Source organism: Capsicum annuum, chromosome 10, assembly GCF_002878395.1.
Source record: "Capsicum annuum cultivar UCD-10X-F1 chromosome 10, UCD10Xv1.1, whole genome shotgun sequence".
NCBI classification, from domain to species: domain Eukaryota; kingdom Viridiplantae; phylum Streptophyta; class Magnoliopsida; order Solanales; family Solanaceae; genus Capsicum; species Capsicum annuum.
The window spans coordinates 97,374,859-97,394,781 of NC_061120.1; the positions used below are offsets into that span (position 1 = coordinate 97,374,859).

Below are 19,923 nucleotides of genomic sequence, written 5' to 3' on the forward strand. Positions count from 1 at the left end.
TATATATATATATATATATATATATATATATATATATGAAGTTTTTTATACATAAAATATTAACTATAATCTGCTTTTGAAATATTTTTTCAACTAGTTTTAGTAATTTTCAATAATTTGAAAGTAGGTGTAGATATATATTTAGATTTGGCCCTTGAAGTTGTACTCCATATTTAGATTTGGCCCTTGAAGTTGTACTCCCTCCGTTTCGAATTAGTTGACCCTCTTTCTAAAAATATTTTTGTCAATTTACTTGTCCGATTTATCAAATCAAGATTATTTTACACAAATTCTTTCCATTATACCCTTAATAGGTATTAAATATAACTACACTTTTCAAAATTTTTAAAAATAACACTTATATTTTTAATACAAACTTTATGAAACTTGACTTTTTTTCTTCTTTTCAAGGAGTACTATTAGTATTCCTATAAGATTTTCAATCCATGCATGCATATGCTACAATTTTTCATGCTTAGTTAATTATTGAGTCTTACAATGTTAAGAAGGGTAAAAAGGTAAAATATACTCCTAATCATTGGATTTCTTAATGGGTGTGCCAAGGTTGAAAGGACCATCTAATTCGAAATGAAGGGAGTAATATTTGTCCATTAATTGCTAATTAAATGATCGAAAACTCAATATAAATTTAAAACCTAAACTTTTCACTCTTCATCTCACTTTTTAGTATTAAGAAAGTTTTTCGCTCCTCATTTTTTCATAATTATGGTTTTTCATTAGCATATGAGTGAAAATATATTTGATCTAATCTTCGATCACAATATAACTGTAAAAACTAAAGATTATAAAAAAAAACCTGAAAAAATCGAAAAACCCAAAAAAACCGATTAAAACCTAAATCAAAAAAATCAATTTTATGTTGGTTTGATTTGGTTTATAGTTTTAATAAACCGACATGATTGGTTTGATTTTTTTTTTTTAATAAAAATCGAACCAACCCGACCTATGTACACCCCTAACTAAAATTTTAGCATTCTGGAACCTCTCTTTTCTATTTTCCTTTTGTTTCTATGATGAACTTATGATAATTGTTCTCCTAATTAATATGATTCCCCTCGTTTCAATGATGCTTTCATTGAAATCAAAATTTGACTTTCTACTATGCCTAGCAGGGATAGCATTAAGGTAAGCATCAAATAATATAAGAAAATACATGGCAGAGATGTCTTTTGTTGTCAAAATACAGCTTACAGTGGGTGCCTTCACCCTTAATGAAGGTTTGTGTGCAATTTATTTCTTCGAATTCCATCTGTAGAGTTGCACTGCATATACTATTGTGCTCATTTGTTGTCTTATTTTACTTTTTAGTCAATTTTAATACTTTTTGATAACTCTTTAGTTACAACCTTTTCAAATTTCATATTTAATGAAGATCACAAGATTAAAGAGTATTTTCATACATTTTATATATTTTTTAGTTTAAGATCTTAAGATTCAAAAATCTACTCGACTTTCATGAGTTTCGTATCAAATGAATACCACCACCAACAACAATAACATGCCTAATATAATCACATAATATCGATATAAGAGAGTAGTGTACTCAAGCCTTATCATACCTCGAAGTTAGAGTTATTTTTGATAGACCCTCGCAACTATAGAAACAATAGTTCAATCGGCAAGATGGATATCCATGAAACATAAAAAAAAATGCAGAAACTAAATAATTAATGGATTTGTCTATAAGAAATAATTGATACCAAGCAATAATAAATGCTCACAGGTGCCGGGGAAAAGTTTACTTATACTTGGTCTATGTGCAAAATCGATAAATACATGAGTATTTTCCTGAACAATCCATGTGATCTGCTTGATGAACGTTCACGACGAGGCATTGCGATAAGTCTTTTGTCCGACTACAGGTGCCGGGTAAAAATTTATTTACACATGGTCTTTGTGCCAAATCTATAAATATATGAGTATTTTTTATACGCACCTTTATCACTAACCATGATTAATTGAAAAATATTATCAACCTAATCTATCATTTTTCAATTGATTTATATTATCACCCTAATCTATCAATTTAGTAAACTAATGTTGATTTGGTATGAACATGATGACACTGATTCCAAACTCAAACAGAGTTTGTGACTGGGTTATTCCTTGAAATAGCCCAACTGTCTACAGTCTACTGCTATTACTATTTTGGAAAAAGTTAGATATAGAAATGACCCAATTCAGGAATATCAAATAGAGGTTCATATATAGGGTCAAACTAAGGGCCACACTGTAGTTTCTTTAAAGCTAGATGCTTTTTAGATCTCACTGTATGCCACTGATATACAAGTATTGAACCAAATCAAACATTTCAGGCACTAATTTTAGTGAGTGTAACAAAAACACCTAAGCTTCAATCCAATGAGTTCACGTCAAATGTATGACTACTTGCTTCAACTATGTTACGTTCTTAGCTAATGTAATATCCTGAAAAATTCAAATTAATGTTAGAGCCATGTTTCAAGCTCATGCAAATTACATTAGAATTCTTTATAGTTTTATGAGTGAGTTTGATGTATCTTAAGGCCTCAAATAACTCCCAGCTATTAGGCGAATCAAAATATTCCTTTCCAATTGAATTTTCGGAAAGAATATTGCTTTAGTCAACTTCAATCGAGCATATCTTTTACTCTACTAAGAATTTTGCATCTCAAGACCCACCAAATAATAGTAAATTGAACTAGCTTTCCAACGATGCCAATTTCGCATAAATCTGATACCTGAGTGAGAAGTTATGACACTTTTAGTGAAAGGTAGTGGCCCATCGCGATAAGGCCGCATCGCGGAGATGGCCAAAATCATGTTCGTCCTTTTTCAGTGGACCACCGCAATAATGCCGCATCGCTCCAAGGGGCGAATTCGCGTTCAATGGGGCACCGCGATACCGTTGCATCGTGCCAAGGTGCCGATTCAGAATTGTCCGTTTCCAGTGGTGCAACGCGGTAGCATCGCGTTGTGCCGTTGGGCAAAATGGAGATTGTCATTTTCCAGTGGTGCAACACGATAAGCACCACGTCGCGCTAGAACCAAAAATCAGGATTTCCAGTTTTGCGATTTAATTTTCAGGGATCGTTTGGTCTATTCCCATGGCCCTAAAATCCATCCAAAACACGAAATTAGAACCCTAAAGGGGCATCATGTGCCCTATTACTCATAATTTCTCTCCAAGAAACTAATCTCCTCTCAAGAACAAACCCTAGCCTTCAAGATTCAAGATCAATTCTTAAGAAAACCCCCAAGAACTCTTACGAATTTATCAACCTAGGTATGTTAAGTGTTCATCCATTGGTCCCTTTTACCCATGGAGCCCAAAAATCTAATTTTTAAATTCAAAGTTATGATCTCTTACAAGTTATTATGATTTTAAACATGAATTCCCATGAATCTTGATTCTATACCATATTTACAATAAATTATTGTTGTTATTGGACCCCGCATGTTCAAGTAGTGTTATTCGCTAATTTTAATCATAATTAGTGATGTTGATGTTGAAATCATGCTATTTCTACAAGCTTTAAACTATTACCATTCTTAGCTTAAACTATGAATATCAAGTGTTTGATGAAATGCCTACAAGAATGAATTTTGAATTAATGCTTTCATATTATGTCCCCAAAGTTTTAATACTATTTTACTATTATTGTTATCGAGTCCTGGGGTTTATGAATACCCAAAAATTTAGTTTTTACTTAGTCTCAGTATCTTCAAAATAGTTTCAGACATGTTATGAGCAATATCAGTTCAGTTAGTTATCATGATTAGTTAAACTTAGAACAATTCAGTATTTCTAGTTAGTTTAGTTAGGTGTAGGATTTAGTGCCGAGCGAGTGTCGGGATGACGGCTTCCCCATCAGTTGGTAGAGTCGTTAGCAGTAGTCTCTGTACTCCAGAACTACGTAGCCAGCATAGGATTTGAGGAGTCACCCATCAGTTCAGGCTTGACTACCTCTCAAGGGTCACCCGTCAGTTTAGGCTTGACACCCTGGTCCTTTGGGACATCAGTATAGTGGATCCACACAGCCAGTGTTAGTACCCATGGCACGGTACTAACACCCTTCCAACCGGAGTCACAGGTTGGACCCCAAATTTCTTATTGGAGCATGTCGGTTAGATGATAGCTCCTACTGTCTCAGTCTAGTAATCAGCTCAGTAATTCAGTTTCAGTTTTACTTGACCATAGAAAACAGATATCTATTACTCATGTATTAGTACACAATATTTCAGTTTATAGATTATATTCAGAACATGATTTATGCTTGGTCATGCATTCTCAGTATTTATAGTTCATACATTCTATTCAGTACTTCATGTTATTCATTTAGTCAGTTATTACTCCTGTACATGAAACCATAAATATTAGCCTACCTCATTTAGCATACCAGTACATTCAAAGTACTGATTGCATACTCATTTCTTGCGCTATGATGTATCATATCATGGTTTGGATGCTCCATTCTCGGATCACGCATAGACTTTCCAGCTTATCAGACATAGCAGTGGTGAGTCTTCATATTTTGAGGACATAGTTTATTTATCTCAGTTATTTCATCAGTTCAATATTTTTTTATTCAGACGGAGTTAGTTGGGGGTTTGTCCCATTAGCTTCACAGTCATTCAGTAGAGGCTTTTCAGACTAGTACAGACAGTCAGTCATTTTTATTATTATTTTATTAGTTTTAGACAATTATTTCCAGCAGTTATTTCCAGATTTATGATGCAGTACTGATTTCAGTTACTAAAACCTTATGGCTTATCAGTTATTCTTCCGCATATGTTATTATATTATTCAGTGCTTGCAGCAGGTACTAGCTCGTTAGATTGTGGTCTCTCGGGACCATAAGCACCGTGTGGCGTCCAGGGTGTAATCCTAGGGCAGTACAAACTTGGTATCAGAGCCTATGGTTTTAAAGTGTCCTAGGAAGTCTGAAAGCCGTGTCAAGTAGAGTCTTATGCATGGGTGTGAAGCGCGCCACACTTATGGACAAGAGGCTACGAGGTGTTTTAGGAAAAGTTTCCCTTCTTTCGGTATTCATGTCGTGCGACTGAGCATGAGCTCATATTAAACTCTCTGTCTATTCTATTCTCTCTTCCATTTATAGAATGTGCCTCCTAGAAAGACAAACGGAAGAAGAAATGTGAACCAGCCAGTATCTCCGCCCATTCATAAAGATCTCCTGAATGAGCATGTTTCTCATGCAGAGTTCAGAGCTGTATTCACTACTCTAGCTCACTCTTTATCAACTCAGAATTTTTAGCCAGCCGCTATTTCGGCCAACCTAGTGGCCAATACTACCGCATCTAGGATTCAAGACTTTACCCGAATGAATCCTTCTCTGTTTTTGAGATCCAAATCTTGAAGAGGATCCACAGGAATTCTTAGACATGGTCCAGAAGGTAACAAGCATTATGGAGGTGACTTCTAGTGAGAGTGCTGAATTGGCTGCTTATCAGTTGCAAGATATAGCCCATACCTGGTTTAAGCAGTGGAAAAAGGATAGAGGCGTAGACGCAAGGCCTATAGAATGGGAGGAGTTTACTACAACCTTCTTAGGTAGATTCTTCCTATTGGAGCTGACGAAAGCCAAAGTGTTAGAGTTTGTCAACTTGAGGCAGGGCAACATAAGTGTGAAAGAGTACTCCCTTAAGTTTACTCAGCTATCTAGGTATGCTCCTCTGTGGTGGCTAATAGCAGGTCTAGGATGAGCAAGTTCATGTATGGGGTATCTGACAGTGTGGTGAAGGAGTGTAGGACTGAGATGTTAATTAAGGAGATGGACATATTTAGGCTTATAGTCCATGCTCAACAGATTGAGGAGTAGAAGCTTAAAGAGAAGGAGAGAGAGAATAAGAGGGCTAGAACATGTAGCTTTAATTTTACTCAGCCAAACTCAGAAAAATGGTAACCATCCTCAGTTCCGTCAGAAACCTTCAGCTCCTGCCCCATCTTCAGCTAGTGCCACCGTGCCAAGGTTCAGAAATGACATTCGAGTTTGTGCTCCAGGCTCTAAGTTCCAAGGTAGTATACATAATGGTCGTACAAATCGTCTTTGCCAGAAATATGATAGAAGCCATCAGGGTGAGTATAGAGCTAGCAGTGATGTATGCTTTGGGTGTGGCAATCTAGGCCATCAAATCTGAGAGTGTCGGGTAATTGCTTAGAAAGGAAAGGATTTGCGCCAACAGGGCCAGTCCCATCAGTCGTCGGTTCTAGCTGTCCGCCCGACTCAACAGGCACTGCCTTCAGTGCTACTAGTGGTCAGCGTCAAAATAGGCTCTATGCACTTCAGTCCAAACAAGATCAAAAAAGTTTTCCCGATGTGGTTACTGGTACGTTACAAGTCTTTCATTTACATATTTATGCTTTACTAGACCTTAGAGCTTCTCTTTATTTTGAAACCCCTTATATAGCTGTCAACTTCGGAGTCAGTCCCAAAATCTTAGTAGAGCCTTTCTCAGTGTCTACCCCGTGGATAAATCTGTCGTATCCCAGTGGGTATACAGGAAATGCCCGATTATAGTATCTCAAAAAGTCACTTCAGTTGATCTCCTGGAGTTAGAGATGATGGATTTTGACGTCATTCTCGGCATGGATTGGCTCCATTCATGTTATGCTTCAGTTGATTGTAGAAACAGAGTAGTTCATTTTCAGTTTCCAAATGAACCAGTTCTTGAATGGAGAGGTAGTACTACAACGCTTAGGGGTCAGCTTATTTCGTACCTTAGAGCGAAGAAAATGATATCCAAGGGGTGTATTTATCATTTTGTCCAAGTCAAGGAGTCTAATTTCGAGACTCTAATTCTTGAGTCAGTTTGTGAGGGAATTTCTAGATATGTTCCCTGAAGATCTTTTCGGAGTTCCTCCTAAAAGGGAAATTGACTTTAGAATAGACCTTCTTATAGCTACCCAGCCTATCTCTATTCTGCTATACAGAATGGCTCCAGCCATACTTAAGGAGTTGAAAGAGCAGTTGAAAGATCTTCTAAATAAGGGATTCATCAAGCCTAACGTTTCCTCGTGGGGCACACCAGTTCTGTTCGTGCGTAAGAAAGATGGATCTCTTAAAATATTTATTGACTACCATCAGTTTAACAAAGTCACAATCAAGAACAAATATCCACTCCCTAGAATTGATGACTTGTTTGACCAACTTCAGGGTACCAGTTATTTTTCTAAGATAGATCTCAAATCCAGTTATTATCAGCTTAGAGTCAGAAAATGTGACATTCTGAAAGCAGCTTTCAGAACTCGGTATGGCCACTTCTAGCTTCTAGTCATGTCCTTTGGTCTTACAAATGCCCCAGCAACCTTTATAGATTTGATGAATCGAGTATTCAAGCAGTACTTGGACATGTTCATCATAGTCTTCAATGATGACATTCTTATCTATTCTCATAATGAAAATAATCATACAAACCACTTCAAAATAGTATTGCAAACTCTTAGAGCCCATCAATTGTTTGTTAAATTCAGTAAGTGCAAATTTTGGCTAAGACCACTAACTTTTCTTGGCCATATTATTTCTGGTGATGGCATTAGAGTTAATCGTCAAAAGACTGAAGTGGTGAGAAACTGGCCCAGACCTATCTCTCTATTAGATATCAGGAGCTTCTTGGGTTTGGCTGGCTATTATCAGTGGTTTTTTGAAGGGTTTTAGTCTATTGCATCCCCCATGTCCAGATTGACTCAAAAGAAAGTTAAGTTTCAGTGGTTAGATTCTTATGAGAAGAGTTTTCAGAAGTTAAAGACTCGACTCACCACAACCCAATTTTGATGTTCCCAGATGGTTCAGACGATTTTGCTGTGTACTATGATGCTTCCATGGTTGGTTTGGGTGTGTTTTGATGGAGAAGGGTAAGGTTGTGGCCATGCTTCTAGACAGCTTAAGCCCCATGAAAAGAATTACCCTACCCATAATCTTGAGCTAGTAGCTGTTATGTTTGCCTTAAAAATTTGAAGGCACTATTTGTATGGGATGCATGTTGATGTGTTCATAGACCACAAAAGCTTGAAGTATGTATTCTTACAAAAGGATTTGAACCTCCTCCAGAGTATGTGATTAGAATTTTTGAAAGATTATGATATAAGTATTTTGTATCACCTGGGTGGCAGATGTCCTAAGTAGATTGTCTATGAGTAGTGTTGCTCATGTTGAAGATGACAAGAAGAAGTTAGTTTAGGAAGTTCATTAGCTTGCTAGGTTAGGTGTTTGTTTGGTTGATTCAGCTGAGGGTAGCGTTTGGGTTTAGAATAGTTCAAAATCTTCTTTGGTTGCTGAAGTGAAAGAAAAGCAGGACAGGGATCCTAGTCTGATGAAGTTGAAGGAGTCAGTTAGTGATCAGAAAGTTAAGGTTTTCTCCTAAGGGGGAGATGATGTGTTGCATTGCATTGCAGGGTAGACTATGTGTGTTGTGTGTTGATGACTTGAGACAACGAATTCCTGCAGAAGCGCATGGTGTGTGTTACTTGATTTATCCAGGGGTGACGAAGATGTACCACAATCTATGGGAAATCTATTGGTGGAGTAGGATGAAGAGGGATATTTCAGAGTTTGTAGCTAAGTGCTTCATTTTTTAGCAGGTTAATATTGAGCATCAAAAGCCTAGTGGGTCTATGTAGGAGTTCAGTATTCCCACTTGGAAGTGAGAGAAAGTAAACATAGACTTTGTGACAGGTTTACCTTGTACTCATCGTCAGCATAATTTAATTTGGGTCATTGTGGACAAGATGACCAAATCAGCCCATTTCCTACCAATTCATACTTCTTATTCAGCCGAGGACTATGCCAAGATCAATATTAGGAAGTTGGTTAGGTTGTATGGTATTCTGCTATCTATCATCTCAGATAGTGGTACTTGATTTATCTCTCACTTTTGGAAAGCTTTTCAGAAAGGTCTTGGTACCCAAGTTAACCTCAGTACAGTCTTCCACCCTCAGACAGATGGTCAGGCGGAGAGGACCATTCAGACTCTTGAGGACATATTGAGAGCGTGTGTAGTTGACTTTAAGGGTAGTTGGGATGACTACTTGCCATTGATTGAATTCACGTATAATAACAACTATCATTCCAATATTCAGTTGGCTCTATTTGAGGCTCTATATAGAAAGAGATATAGATCTCTGATTAGTTGGTTTCAGATAGGTGAAACCACTTTGATAGGGCTTGGTTTAGTGTTTGATGCTTTGGAGAAAGTTCATCTAATCCAGGAGAGGCTTAAGGCAGCCCAAATGCGATAGAAATATTATGCAGATGTGAGGAGAAAAGATCTTGAGTTTGAGATTGGTGACTTTGTATGTCTACAGATCTCTCCATGAAGGGAGTAAAGAGGTTTGGTAAGAAGGGGAAGCTTAGTCCCTGATATATTGACCCTTACAGAATTATGATCCATTTCAGAAAGGTGGCTTATGAGCTTGAGTTTCCTGCAGACTTAGAATCAGTACACCTAGTATTCCATATCTCCTTGTTGAAGAAGTGTATTGGTGGCCCAACTGTAGTTGTTCCCTTAGAAATCATAGACGTTCAGAACAACCTTTCTTATGAAGAAATTCCAGTCAAGGTTCTTAGGTAGAATTAGTCCGTTGAGGGAGCCACTTAGGAAGCAGAAGTAGATATGCGAACCAAGTACCCTCATCTTTTCTCTTTAAACTCAGATTCAACATAAGGTAACAATTTTCTTAGAATTTCTCTTTTACATGCTTAGTTTCAGCTGAATATCATTCTCATGTCAGTCTTTCATTCACAGAATTAGTTCAGTCATGTGTCATGTTTTAGACTCAGTTATGTAATTACGATTACCTCACATATATATGCAGTCTCAATTCCCCGGTGCTTTTAGCTTAACCAATCCATTCGAGGATGAATGTTCCCAAGGAGAGATATTATAATACCCCAAAAATCCAAACCAATATTATAGCCATGTTTCAAGCTCATGCAAAGTACATTATAATTCTTTTGTAGTTTAATGAGTGAGTTTGATATATCTTAAGGCTTCAAATAACTCCCAGCTATTAAATGAATCAAAATATTCCTTACCGATTTAGTTTTCAAGAAGAATGTTTCTTTAGTAAACTTCAAATAAGCATATCTATTGCTCTACTGAGAATTTTCCAGCACAAGAACCTGATGTTGGGTGTATTTATGCAATCTAGCCTTACTATTCAAGCCTTTTAGCCTTTGTTTTGAGGATTATTCATGAGCTTAATGTGTTAATAATGAAATAAATATGCATTTAAGTGTCCATGTATGTGTTTAAAATGTTTAATGGTGTTCTCACACAATTTTTGATTCAAATTGATCATTTAGAGTTCAACTGAGAAAACTAGTGTTACTAGCTTGAGCTAGGTGCTTGTCTAGACTATCGTGTTGGGTTCTAATGTATTTATTGAGTTCCTAAGGTTGTTATTGTGTATTTATATATGAAACAACTTGTTTATAATGTTTAAGGTTCAATTGGATCAAGACAAGAGTCGAAACAATGAGTTAAAGATCAAAGTGAAATTTGTCTATGCTTAGCTCGTGTTTCTAGTTCATCGTCTTGAATGTTATGTTGTTTTGAGCTCTAAATTGTTGTATTTAATACTATAGGATGCTTGGTGAATGAATTATGATGATATATTAAGGATATACAAGCTTCAAATCAAGTGAAAACAACTCAAAATGGCTCGCAATGGATCAACGAAAGTACAATACACAACTTAGGATGCAATTTAGATACCTGAAATGTCTTTGGCGTGTGTAGACAGAGGAGGGGCCAATTGGCACGTTCTATGGACCAAAATATTCATAAGGGACCCAAATAGTGACCCCTTGCGATGAGGGAGCGTCGCAACCTCCAACACCCATTTTTAAGCCTCGCGACGCGACCTATACTCCTGTTTCCAGCCTGCGCGTCGCGATTTTCACTCCTATTTGCATAAATCGTGATGAAAGGTCCACTTTAGACATGGCCAAGAATGCAAATTTAGTCCTACACATCTTGGGACTACTTGGACACTATAAATACATCTTTGTACTTGTTATTACTCACTTTTGGACGTCTTGGACTAGTTGTGGGGCTGCTCAACACTTCTTTTAGGGTTTATATCTCTTAATTTTAGTTTCTTTCATGGTTTGTATCATCAATTCAAGGGATTCGATGATGAATAATTCCATTAAAGGCTAAAACTCCATATCTGGGGTTAAGGCTAAGATCATGACTCCTTCCATTTTGAATTAAGTTTGTTGATTTGCTTATCATCATTGGTTGTTTGTTTATGCTTGTTTAAACTATTTTAAGGATTAGATACCCTTAGAATACATAAGTTGTCAACCTTGTGAACTTGAGAGAGGGAATAAGGCGATAGAACATGAGAATAAGCAAAGTATGATTTTTGATTCTTTATAAAATAAGAAACTTGAATTAGTATCTAGGACAGGGATGCACTTAGATACCGTACTTGATTCATATGTAGGATGATATTTGTTTAGAACTTAAGTGAATTATTACATCCCCGCTCAATGATGTAGGTGTAAAGTTCAACTTAGGTAAAAGATTAGAGGTTGAGAAACCATGACCATGCAATTAACCCTACGAATTAGAAACCAAGATAAGCAAGTTAACGAATGAAGTTCAACAACATATTATGATTATTCGTAAGACTTAACCCTGGGCTACTATCTATAGATTGTCCTAAGTCATTACTTTCTTTTGCATTAGTTTAGTTTAGTTTTAATTTACAACTTCAAAACTCTATTTTCTCCTCTCCTCAATTGGTTAAACTAAAATTAGATAGGCGGAGAATGCAAGTCCTTGAGAGATCGATACTTAGGCTTCGTTGAAGCCACTTTACTGCTTGATAAGATCACGTACACTTGCGTATGTACTTGGGCGCTGTCAGAACTACCAAATAATAGGAAGTTGAACTAGCTTTCCAACGATACCAATTTTGCCTAAACCAAAACCTGAGTGAGAAGTTATGGCACTTTTAGTGAAAGACAGTGGCCTATCGAGATAAGGCCACGTCACGGAGATGGAAAAAATCACGTTCGTCCTTTTCCAGTGGACCACCATGATAACACCTCATACCACCAAGGGGAAAATTTGAGTTCAGTGGGGCACCGGGATGGCGCCGCATCATGCCAAGGTGCCAATTCAGAATTGTTTATTTCCATTGGGGCAACACGATAGCACCTCCTCACCCCATTGGGAAAAATAGAGATTGTCATTTTACAGTGGTGCAACGCGATAAGCACCGCATCGTATCAGGGCCAAAAATCAGGATTTCCAATTTCATGATTTAATTTCCAGGGACCGTTTGGTCTTTTCCCATGGCCTTAAATCCATCCAAAACACGAAATTATAACCCTAAATGGGCATTATTTTCCCCATTACTCATAATTTCTCTCCAAGAAACTAATATCCTCTCAAGAACAAACCCTAGCCTTCAATATTCAAGATCAAATCTCAAGATAAACCATTAGAACTCTCACGAATTTATCAATCCAGGTATGTTAAGTGTTCATCCATGGGTCCCTTTCACCCATGGAGCCCAAGAATCTAATTTTTAAATTCAAAGTAATGATTTTTACAAGTTATTATGATTTTAATCATGAATTCCCATGAATCTTGATATTATACCATGTTTACATAAAGTTATTGTTATTGAACCCCACATGTTAAAATAGTGATATTCGCTAATTTTAATCATAATTAGTGATGTTGATGTTGAAATCATGCTATTTCTACAAGCTTTAAACTATTTCCATGCTTAGCTTAAACTATGAATATCAAGTGTTTGATGAAATGCCTACAAGAATGAATTTTGAATTAATGCTTTCATATTATGTCCCCAAAGTTTTAGTACTATTTTGCTATTATTGCTACCAAGTCCTGAGGGTTATGAATACCTGAAAATTTAGCTTTTACTTAGTCTCAGTATCTTCAAAATAGTTTTTGACATGTTATAAGCAATATCAGTTCAGTTAGTTATCATGATCAGTTAAACTTAGAACAATTCAGTATTTCGAGTCAGTTTAGTTGGGAGTAGGATTTAGCACTGAGCGAGTTCCGAGATGATGACTTCCCCATTAGTTAGGCATAGTTGTTAGTAGTAGTCCCTGTACTCCAAAACTACGTAGCCAACGTAGGATTTGAGAAGTCACCTGTCAGTTCAGGCTTGACTACCTTTCAGGGGTCACCCGTCAGTTTAAGTTTGACACACTGGTCCTTTGGGACATCAATATAGTGGATCCACATAACCAATGTTAGTACCCATGGCACGGTACTGACACCCTTTCAACCGAGGTCACAGGTTTGACTCCAAATTGCTCATTGGGGCTTATCGGTTAGATGATAGCTCCCATAGTCTCAATCAAGTAATCAGCTCAGTAATTCAATTTTAGTTTTGCTTGACCATATAATATAGATATCTATTACTCATGTATTAGTACTCAATATTTTAGTTTACAGATTATAGTCAGAACATGATTTATGCTTGGTCATGTATTCTCTGTATTTACAGATTTCATACATTCTATTCAGTTCTTCATGATATTCATTCAGTTAGTTATTACTCCTGTACATGAAACCATGCATATTAACCTACCTCATTTAGCATACCAGTACATTTAAAGTACTAATTGTATACTCATTTCTTGCGCTATGATGTATCATATCATAGGTTCGACGACTCAGTTCTCAAATTGCGCCTAAACTTTATAGATTATCACACGTAGCAGTGGTGAGTCCTCATATTTTGAGGATATGGTTTATTTATCTCAGTTATTTCATCAATTCAGTATTTTTCCATTCAGACGGAGTTAGTTGAGGGTTTTTCCCATCAGCTCCACAGACAGTGAGTAGAGGCTTTTCAGACTAGTACCGACAGTCATTCAGTTTTGTTATTATTTTATTAGTTTTAGACTCCAGTAGTTGTTTCAAGATTTATGATCCAGTACTAATTTCAGGTTCTAAACCTTATGGCTTATCAGTTATTCTTCCGCATATGTTATTATATTATTCAGTGCTCACACCAGGTACTAGCTCATGGCTTAACTTGTGGTTTCTTGAAATCGTAAGCATCGTGTGGCATCCAGGGAGTACTCCCAAGGCTTTACAGCTAAATTCATATAACTGAAGAGATTATAGCTCATATAAGATAACCATTCAGTATGTGATTTTGAATTTATCGTGTCTTCTTTAACAGGTTCATACTTTTAACCCATTAAATCCAATAAGTGCACATGCATACAAGAACCATCAACTTGCTAAAGAATAAATAAAAAGATGTTCCTTAGACCCATTGAAAGGATTAGACATACATACATCTCTCTGAAACAGAGCAACTAAATATTGCTTAGTTATAATGAGGGGAGGAAGTAAATCATGTTTATAACTAAATCATTAGGAGCCCAATGTAGTTTTTTAAGACAAATTGGATTCTCATAAACTATATATTTTTTTTTACTTCAAGACATACAAACCTACAAGGTATAAGATTTAGCATTACATAAGGTAATTGACTTGGCGAGGTATTCAAATTCAGCTAGATCCCATACCTTGTAGGCTTGTATGGCTTGGAAAATCCCAGAAAACATGAATTCAGTTGATGGGATTTTCAATTACAAATGCAACGATACTCATATTAATAATCTAAACATTACTGTAGTACATGAATGATGCAAATACAATTTTGTATGTTTAATACTAAAATATTAATACCTACCAGGAAGTTTGAAGATAAACCAAGAACAAATTAAAATAAAACAGACCTGCATACTCTTTCTGTTTGAGATAAAAAACACCATCGTTCTATAAGTTAATGCCTCATGATAATTCTAATTCTAATAATAACACAAGAATCACATAATGATTTTTCATAACTTGGTTCATGGAAACTTTCATTATTTCTAGTTATTTAATTTGCTCTTTATTTTTATGCAAAGCAGAAAAATACTCATTCGGAATGAAATAGAGAGCGTGGAGAAGGAGAACTAAAAGAGGAAAAAGAGATAAGAGGGTATTAATGTTTCTAGACTTAGATTTAGTGCATTACAAATAGAAAATAACACACCATAACCAATGGATTAGACTACTTACTTCATGCACTTAGCCAATAATGGAAGGACTGCAACATTGAATTATCCTTGTGAGTCCAAATGGTGGAGATGCCGACTGTAGGGAAGCCTTGCATAACCTTGTTAGAAATTTATCACTTCATAGTACTATTATTTTCGATTGTGGTTGTGTTGCTGCCAACCACGTCGGTGAAAGAGATCAATCCTACGTATTCTTGAAAGTTGAAAGATGATTCAAGATTATTCTGTTTAGATATAGTTATTTCTAGAATGTTTTGCAGGAAAAAGGTTAGGTAAATATCATCCAGACATAATTACTAATTTGCCCTCAATAATGTGCATATTTATAGCTTTGACCTTGGTCATCCTAAAATGGCCTCTTCTATATAGTAATAAAAAGTAATGTGCTTTGGAGAATTCAATACAGATACGACAATGAAAATGAAGATTCTGCACAAGATAAATGGAATTAGAAAAAATGATGGAATCCAAAAGGAAAATGAAGAGTCTGTGCAACATTAATGGAATTAAAGAAATTGGCAAAAAAAAATATTACCACCAGAACAACAAAAATAGAGTATTCCCTCTCATATTTCCATATATTCTAATATAAAAAATTAAGCTATGAATTGATACTGATCGACAAATAACTATACGATTTGGAGCCAAAAATGAATATACTCTAGATCTCCACAAATCCTAGAATCCTTATTGTGAATCTATGCATACACATGTGTAATAGAATACCAAAATTTACTTACAAAATGGTTGGTCACGAGCATGGAGAATGAAGAAGAAACCATTGTTGAAGAAGAGAAAGTGAGTTCTGTTGATAATTCTCTTCCAAAATCTCATACATGAAAGGAATTTGGAGAATTTAATAATGATGATAAAGAAAGTTGGATCCAATTTGGATCTGTAGCTAGAGGCTCGCCTGGAGGAAGGTAATGGAAAAATTCCTTGAGGCATAGAAGTAGGGCTTTAGTCCTGTCAAACTTATCCCTTAAGCATCCGACTGTACACCTCACGTACGCCTAGCACCCAATGCTTGAGGCTCGCCTAACAGATCTTACACAAATTATGGATCGAATTCCTTAACTAACATTGTTGACCGTTATAATTCTATAATAATAAATGATGTTCCACAGTTTTTGTTTCATTTATATGAATAAGAAGATTTAGTATAACTCAAATAGCAAGTCATTGCATTGCAGTTTTACAATTTAAAAGTATTGTGAGGGTGAGTATCATTTAATATTCTTAAAAAAAATACATAATTAGTCAAATTTTACATATTCACTTATCATTAGTCTTCATATTATTGCCACACATCTCAAAACTATCATAATGTATCATTTATCACACGTCTCAAAATAATCGCTATTTGAAATGATAACTATCACAAAATATTGAGCATCATTCTATTTTAGGTAGTCATCCACTTCGAATCAAATAGTTAGTAAATTATTGTGTTTTATTATCTCAAAATTATCATGAGAGTACTAATAAATTTTATTATTTATTTTCTTTTAGGGATGTAAATAGCATAGTATGATAGTAATATATTTTATAAAACTGTCATGCTTTTATTATTTGAAAGTAGAAATGCTAGAGTTGAATTGGTAGTTATTATAACATTTCTTTATTTATATTTATAAAATTATATTAGAAGTTGAGAGAATTATCTCATATACAATTATTAGGTTGAAAATTACAAATTTTAGCAACACTTTTAGATAATTACATTAATAACTTTTGTATTGCAAGTTATAACAACTTTTTAAAATATATATTATTTTTGTTTTATTTTCAAATTTTGGAATTTAATTTTATACAGTAAAATTAGTTTCATATTTATGAGATTGTAATCAATCTTCTCCTTAAATAGTGTTTGATAATTATGGTCAAAATATATTATGATATTTTAATTCAAAAGGTTGCACACTTTTTTGAAACAACTTTATTAAAAGAAGACTTTTATCTTGACTTAAACACTTTTTCATTCTCAAAATATGTTTCTTCTCCATTGAAATACTCAAGCTAACTCTTGGAAAAAATTGGGGTTTACTCATCTTTTTTATTGTTATCTAGTTGGGGTTTTTCATTCTCCATTGACATAGTCAATCGCAACAAAGTTTTTTATTCTTCTACCTTTTTTTTTTTGATAGATGTTCATGAACACACTTCATTAAATAAAATCATTATTGAACCAACGATTTCTTTTACTTCATCAGAAATTCTCTTTCTTTTAATTGTTCTTTTGTTCTTGAAAAAAATATGATATAAGGAGTATTGTCAATTTCTTTGTTAAATACTCATTGTATATAACAACAAAAGATATGCCAATGGATATTAGAGAAAATACTAAACAATTTATTATTTTTGTTGGTAACAACATAAATAAGGATTTGAATGTAGATCGAAATCTTTCATAAAAATAATATAGTGAAAATTATCTTGTATATACTTATTAGACTATTTTGTGTATGAAATCTGTATAAAATCAGTATGAAATATCAATATTCCGTTGAAGGTTTATAAAATAGTTTCTTACATGTTATATTTATATGGAATGAGTATAATGATTGCAGAAGTTGGTATAGAAATCCACTTTCATCAAATATTATACGTTATTATTTATTTTAGTGTATAAAATAAATATATAAACTTGTATTTTTAAAATTATTTCATGTATGAAACCTGTATAATATCAATATTACATTCAAGGTTTATAAAATAGTTTCTTACATGTTATATTTATATGAAATGAGTAAATGTGATTGTGATATTCAATTAAGAAGATATACTTAAGATTATAAATTGAATAGAATCAGTTTATAAAGTGTTTTCTTACATGTTACATTTGCATGAAACAAATAGATAAACTGATATTTATGAATTGTGATATTCAATTTAGGTGATACCAATTTATATACTCATTCCATACACTATGTGTTGTCTCTTCGAATCAAGATTCTATCTCATCTACTTTTTTTTTTATTAAATTAAGATTTGATGAACACTGCCATCTTTCATACTGAAAAAAATAATCAAGATTTATAAAGAAAAATTGCAGTACATCTGATTGACACAAACTTAATTAATATTCAATTCATTCAATGATGTGAAATACGAAACAACAGTTAAATTAACATAATATTGAATAAAAACTGCTTAAATACCAAAACAAAACTTTGTTCATACCAACAATCATAGAAGACAACAGTAATAAACACCAAAAAATATTAAAATACAATATTCATGTCTATGTATGCCTTATTTTTTTAGGGACAGTTGAACTAACAATGTCTCTCAAAATCTTCGGACCATTGCGTCTGCTCGTAACATTGCCAGTCACCTCACTTTTACTTATCACGCCATCATCTTGCTTTTTTCGAGCATAATCCCAAAGTAACGCACTATATCTCATACGATGGTTGGTAGCATTAAACTTGTTGGTTGAAATATCAACCTTAATCTCAATTTTGATTGAATTAATATCAATCTTCAGTTGTTTTGATATTGCAGTAACCAATCCTTTATACTTTGAATCTGCATCATACATTATCCATTTACAACAAAATCTTTAGGTCTACCTATAAACATAATATATATTTCATTAGCAAGAATTATATGAATTTTCATAATTTCTATATGTGAAAATTCTTACTTTCTACAATACTTTCGTACATTCAACATATAATATATATATATATATATATATATATATATATATATATATATATATATATTCAACACTACATATTTCATTAGCAGGAATTATATGAATTTTCATAATTTCTATATATGATAATTCATACTTTCAACAATACTTTCTTGATTTTAACATATTAAAAAATTACATTAATAACTTCAATAAAATAAATATTATATCAAATTTATTTATTAACAAACAAAGCAGAAAAAGATTTATGCAAAAAATGAGCAATGTATAATATCAGGTTTTGTTTTTGTTTTCCTATCCGTTTTATATATGAAATATAGATTTTCGAACATACAAAAAATTTAAATAGATTAAAAAACCTAAGAAAATAAAATACCGTTAAAACTCCATCTTCCTTCATGCATTACAAGCAAATAATGTAACCTTTCATTGTCCATTACATCAATCAAATATAAAGTTATAACACAATTTTTTTAAGAAGAAGAGACGGAAATTTGAAAAAAAAAAAAAGTGAAATTTGGATTTATGAGAACAGATCATTTGATGATACCATTTTTAGATGTTAATTAAGTATATGTAAAACATTTTTGGAGATATTTAAGGGAATGATTGATATCCTGACAATAACTGTCATCCCCTTTTTTGGGTATAAAAATATTTTTTTTCATATATAAAATTTTTATTTTCTTATTTATATTATTAGAAAAGTAACATTTTTTTCTTACCTTTTTAATAAGATTTGCTATAACTTGCAAGAATGAAAGTTATGCTATAAGTTATAATTTTCAATCTAAGGAGTGCTACATAAGTTTTTTTATTTTTTATGTTTCTATGAGTTTGTTCAATCATGATTTTAATTATTTATAAATTTTGCTTTATACCACTATTCTGCTATATTATAAATTAAAAACTGAAAGATCTATGGGGCTTACCTCTCATCGCCTAGAGACTTATGCCATGCCCCGTATTAATTAAAACATCTCACCTTACGCATCCGCCTTTTAACCACTGTAGCTTTTACCAAATTACTATCCAAGCGATTAAAACTGTAAAAAAGTTTAATATTGGTCTTCAAAGTAAATTAAAAATTTTGAATTACTATTTTAGATTCTAATGTGTGTTATTGGGGTAAGTTAATGCTTTTTAAATTATTATTTTAGATTT

General features: G+C 33.8%; 1 protein-coding gene and 1 long non-coding RNA gene across 2 annotated transcripts in view; both read right to left on the minus strand.

The window, feature by feature from the left end:
• Positions 1–16,111, minus strand: part of LOC124888001 — a 17,242-nt gene extending 1,131 nt beyond the window's left edge. The window contains exons 1-2 of the long non-coding RNA XR_007045812.1: positions 15,836–16,111; positions 15,097–15,288 (exon numbers count right to left, since the gene is read on the minus strand). This is a non-coding gene — a long non-coding RNA (uncharacterized LOC124888001). The remainder of the gene's footprint in view (positions 1–15,096; positions 15,289–15,835) is intronic.
• Positions 16,112–18,233: 2,122 nt separating this feature from the next.
• LOC107871664 lies at positions 18,234–19,312 on the minus strand. The gene is made up of 2 exons (XM_016718578.2): positions 19,136–19,312; positions 18,234–18,626 (listed from the first exon to the last, which is right to left on the minus strand). The coding sequence occupies exons 1-2, from the start codon at positions 19,194–19,196 to the stop codon at positions 18,340–18,342; spliced, it is 348 nt and encodes a 115-aa protein (XP_016574064.2). The 5' UTR covers positions 19,197–19,312; the 3' UTR covers positions 18,234–18,339.
• Between the last annotated feature and the right edge of the window lie 611 nt (positions 19,313–19,923).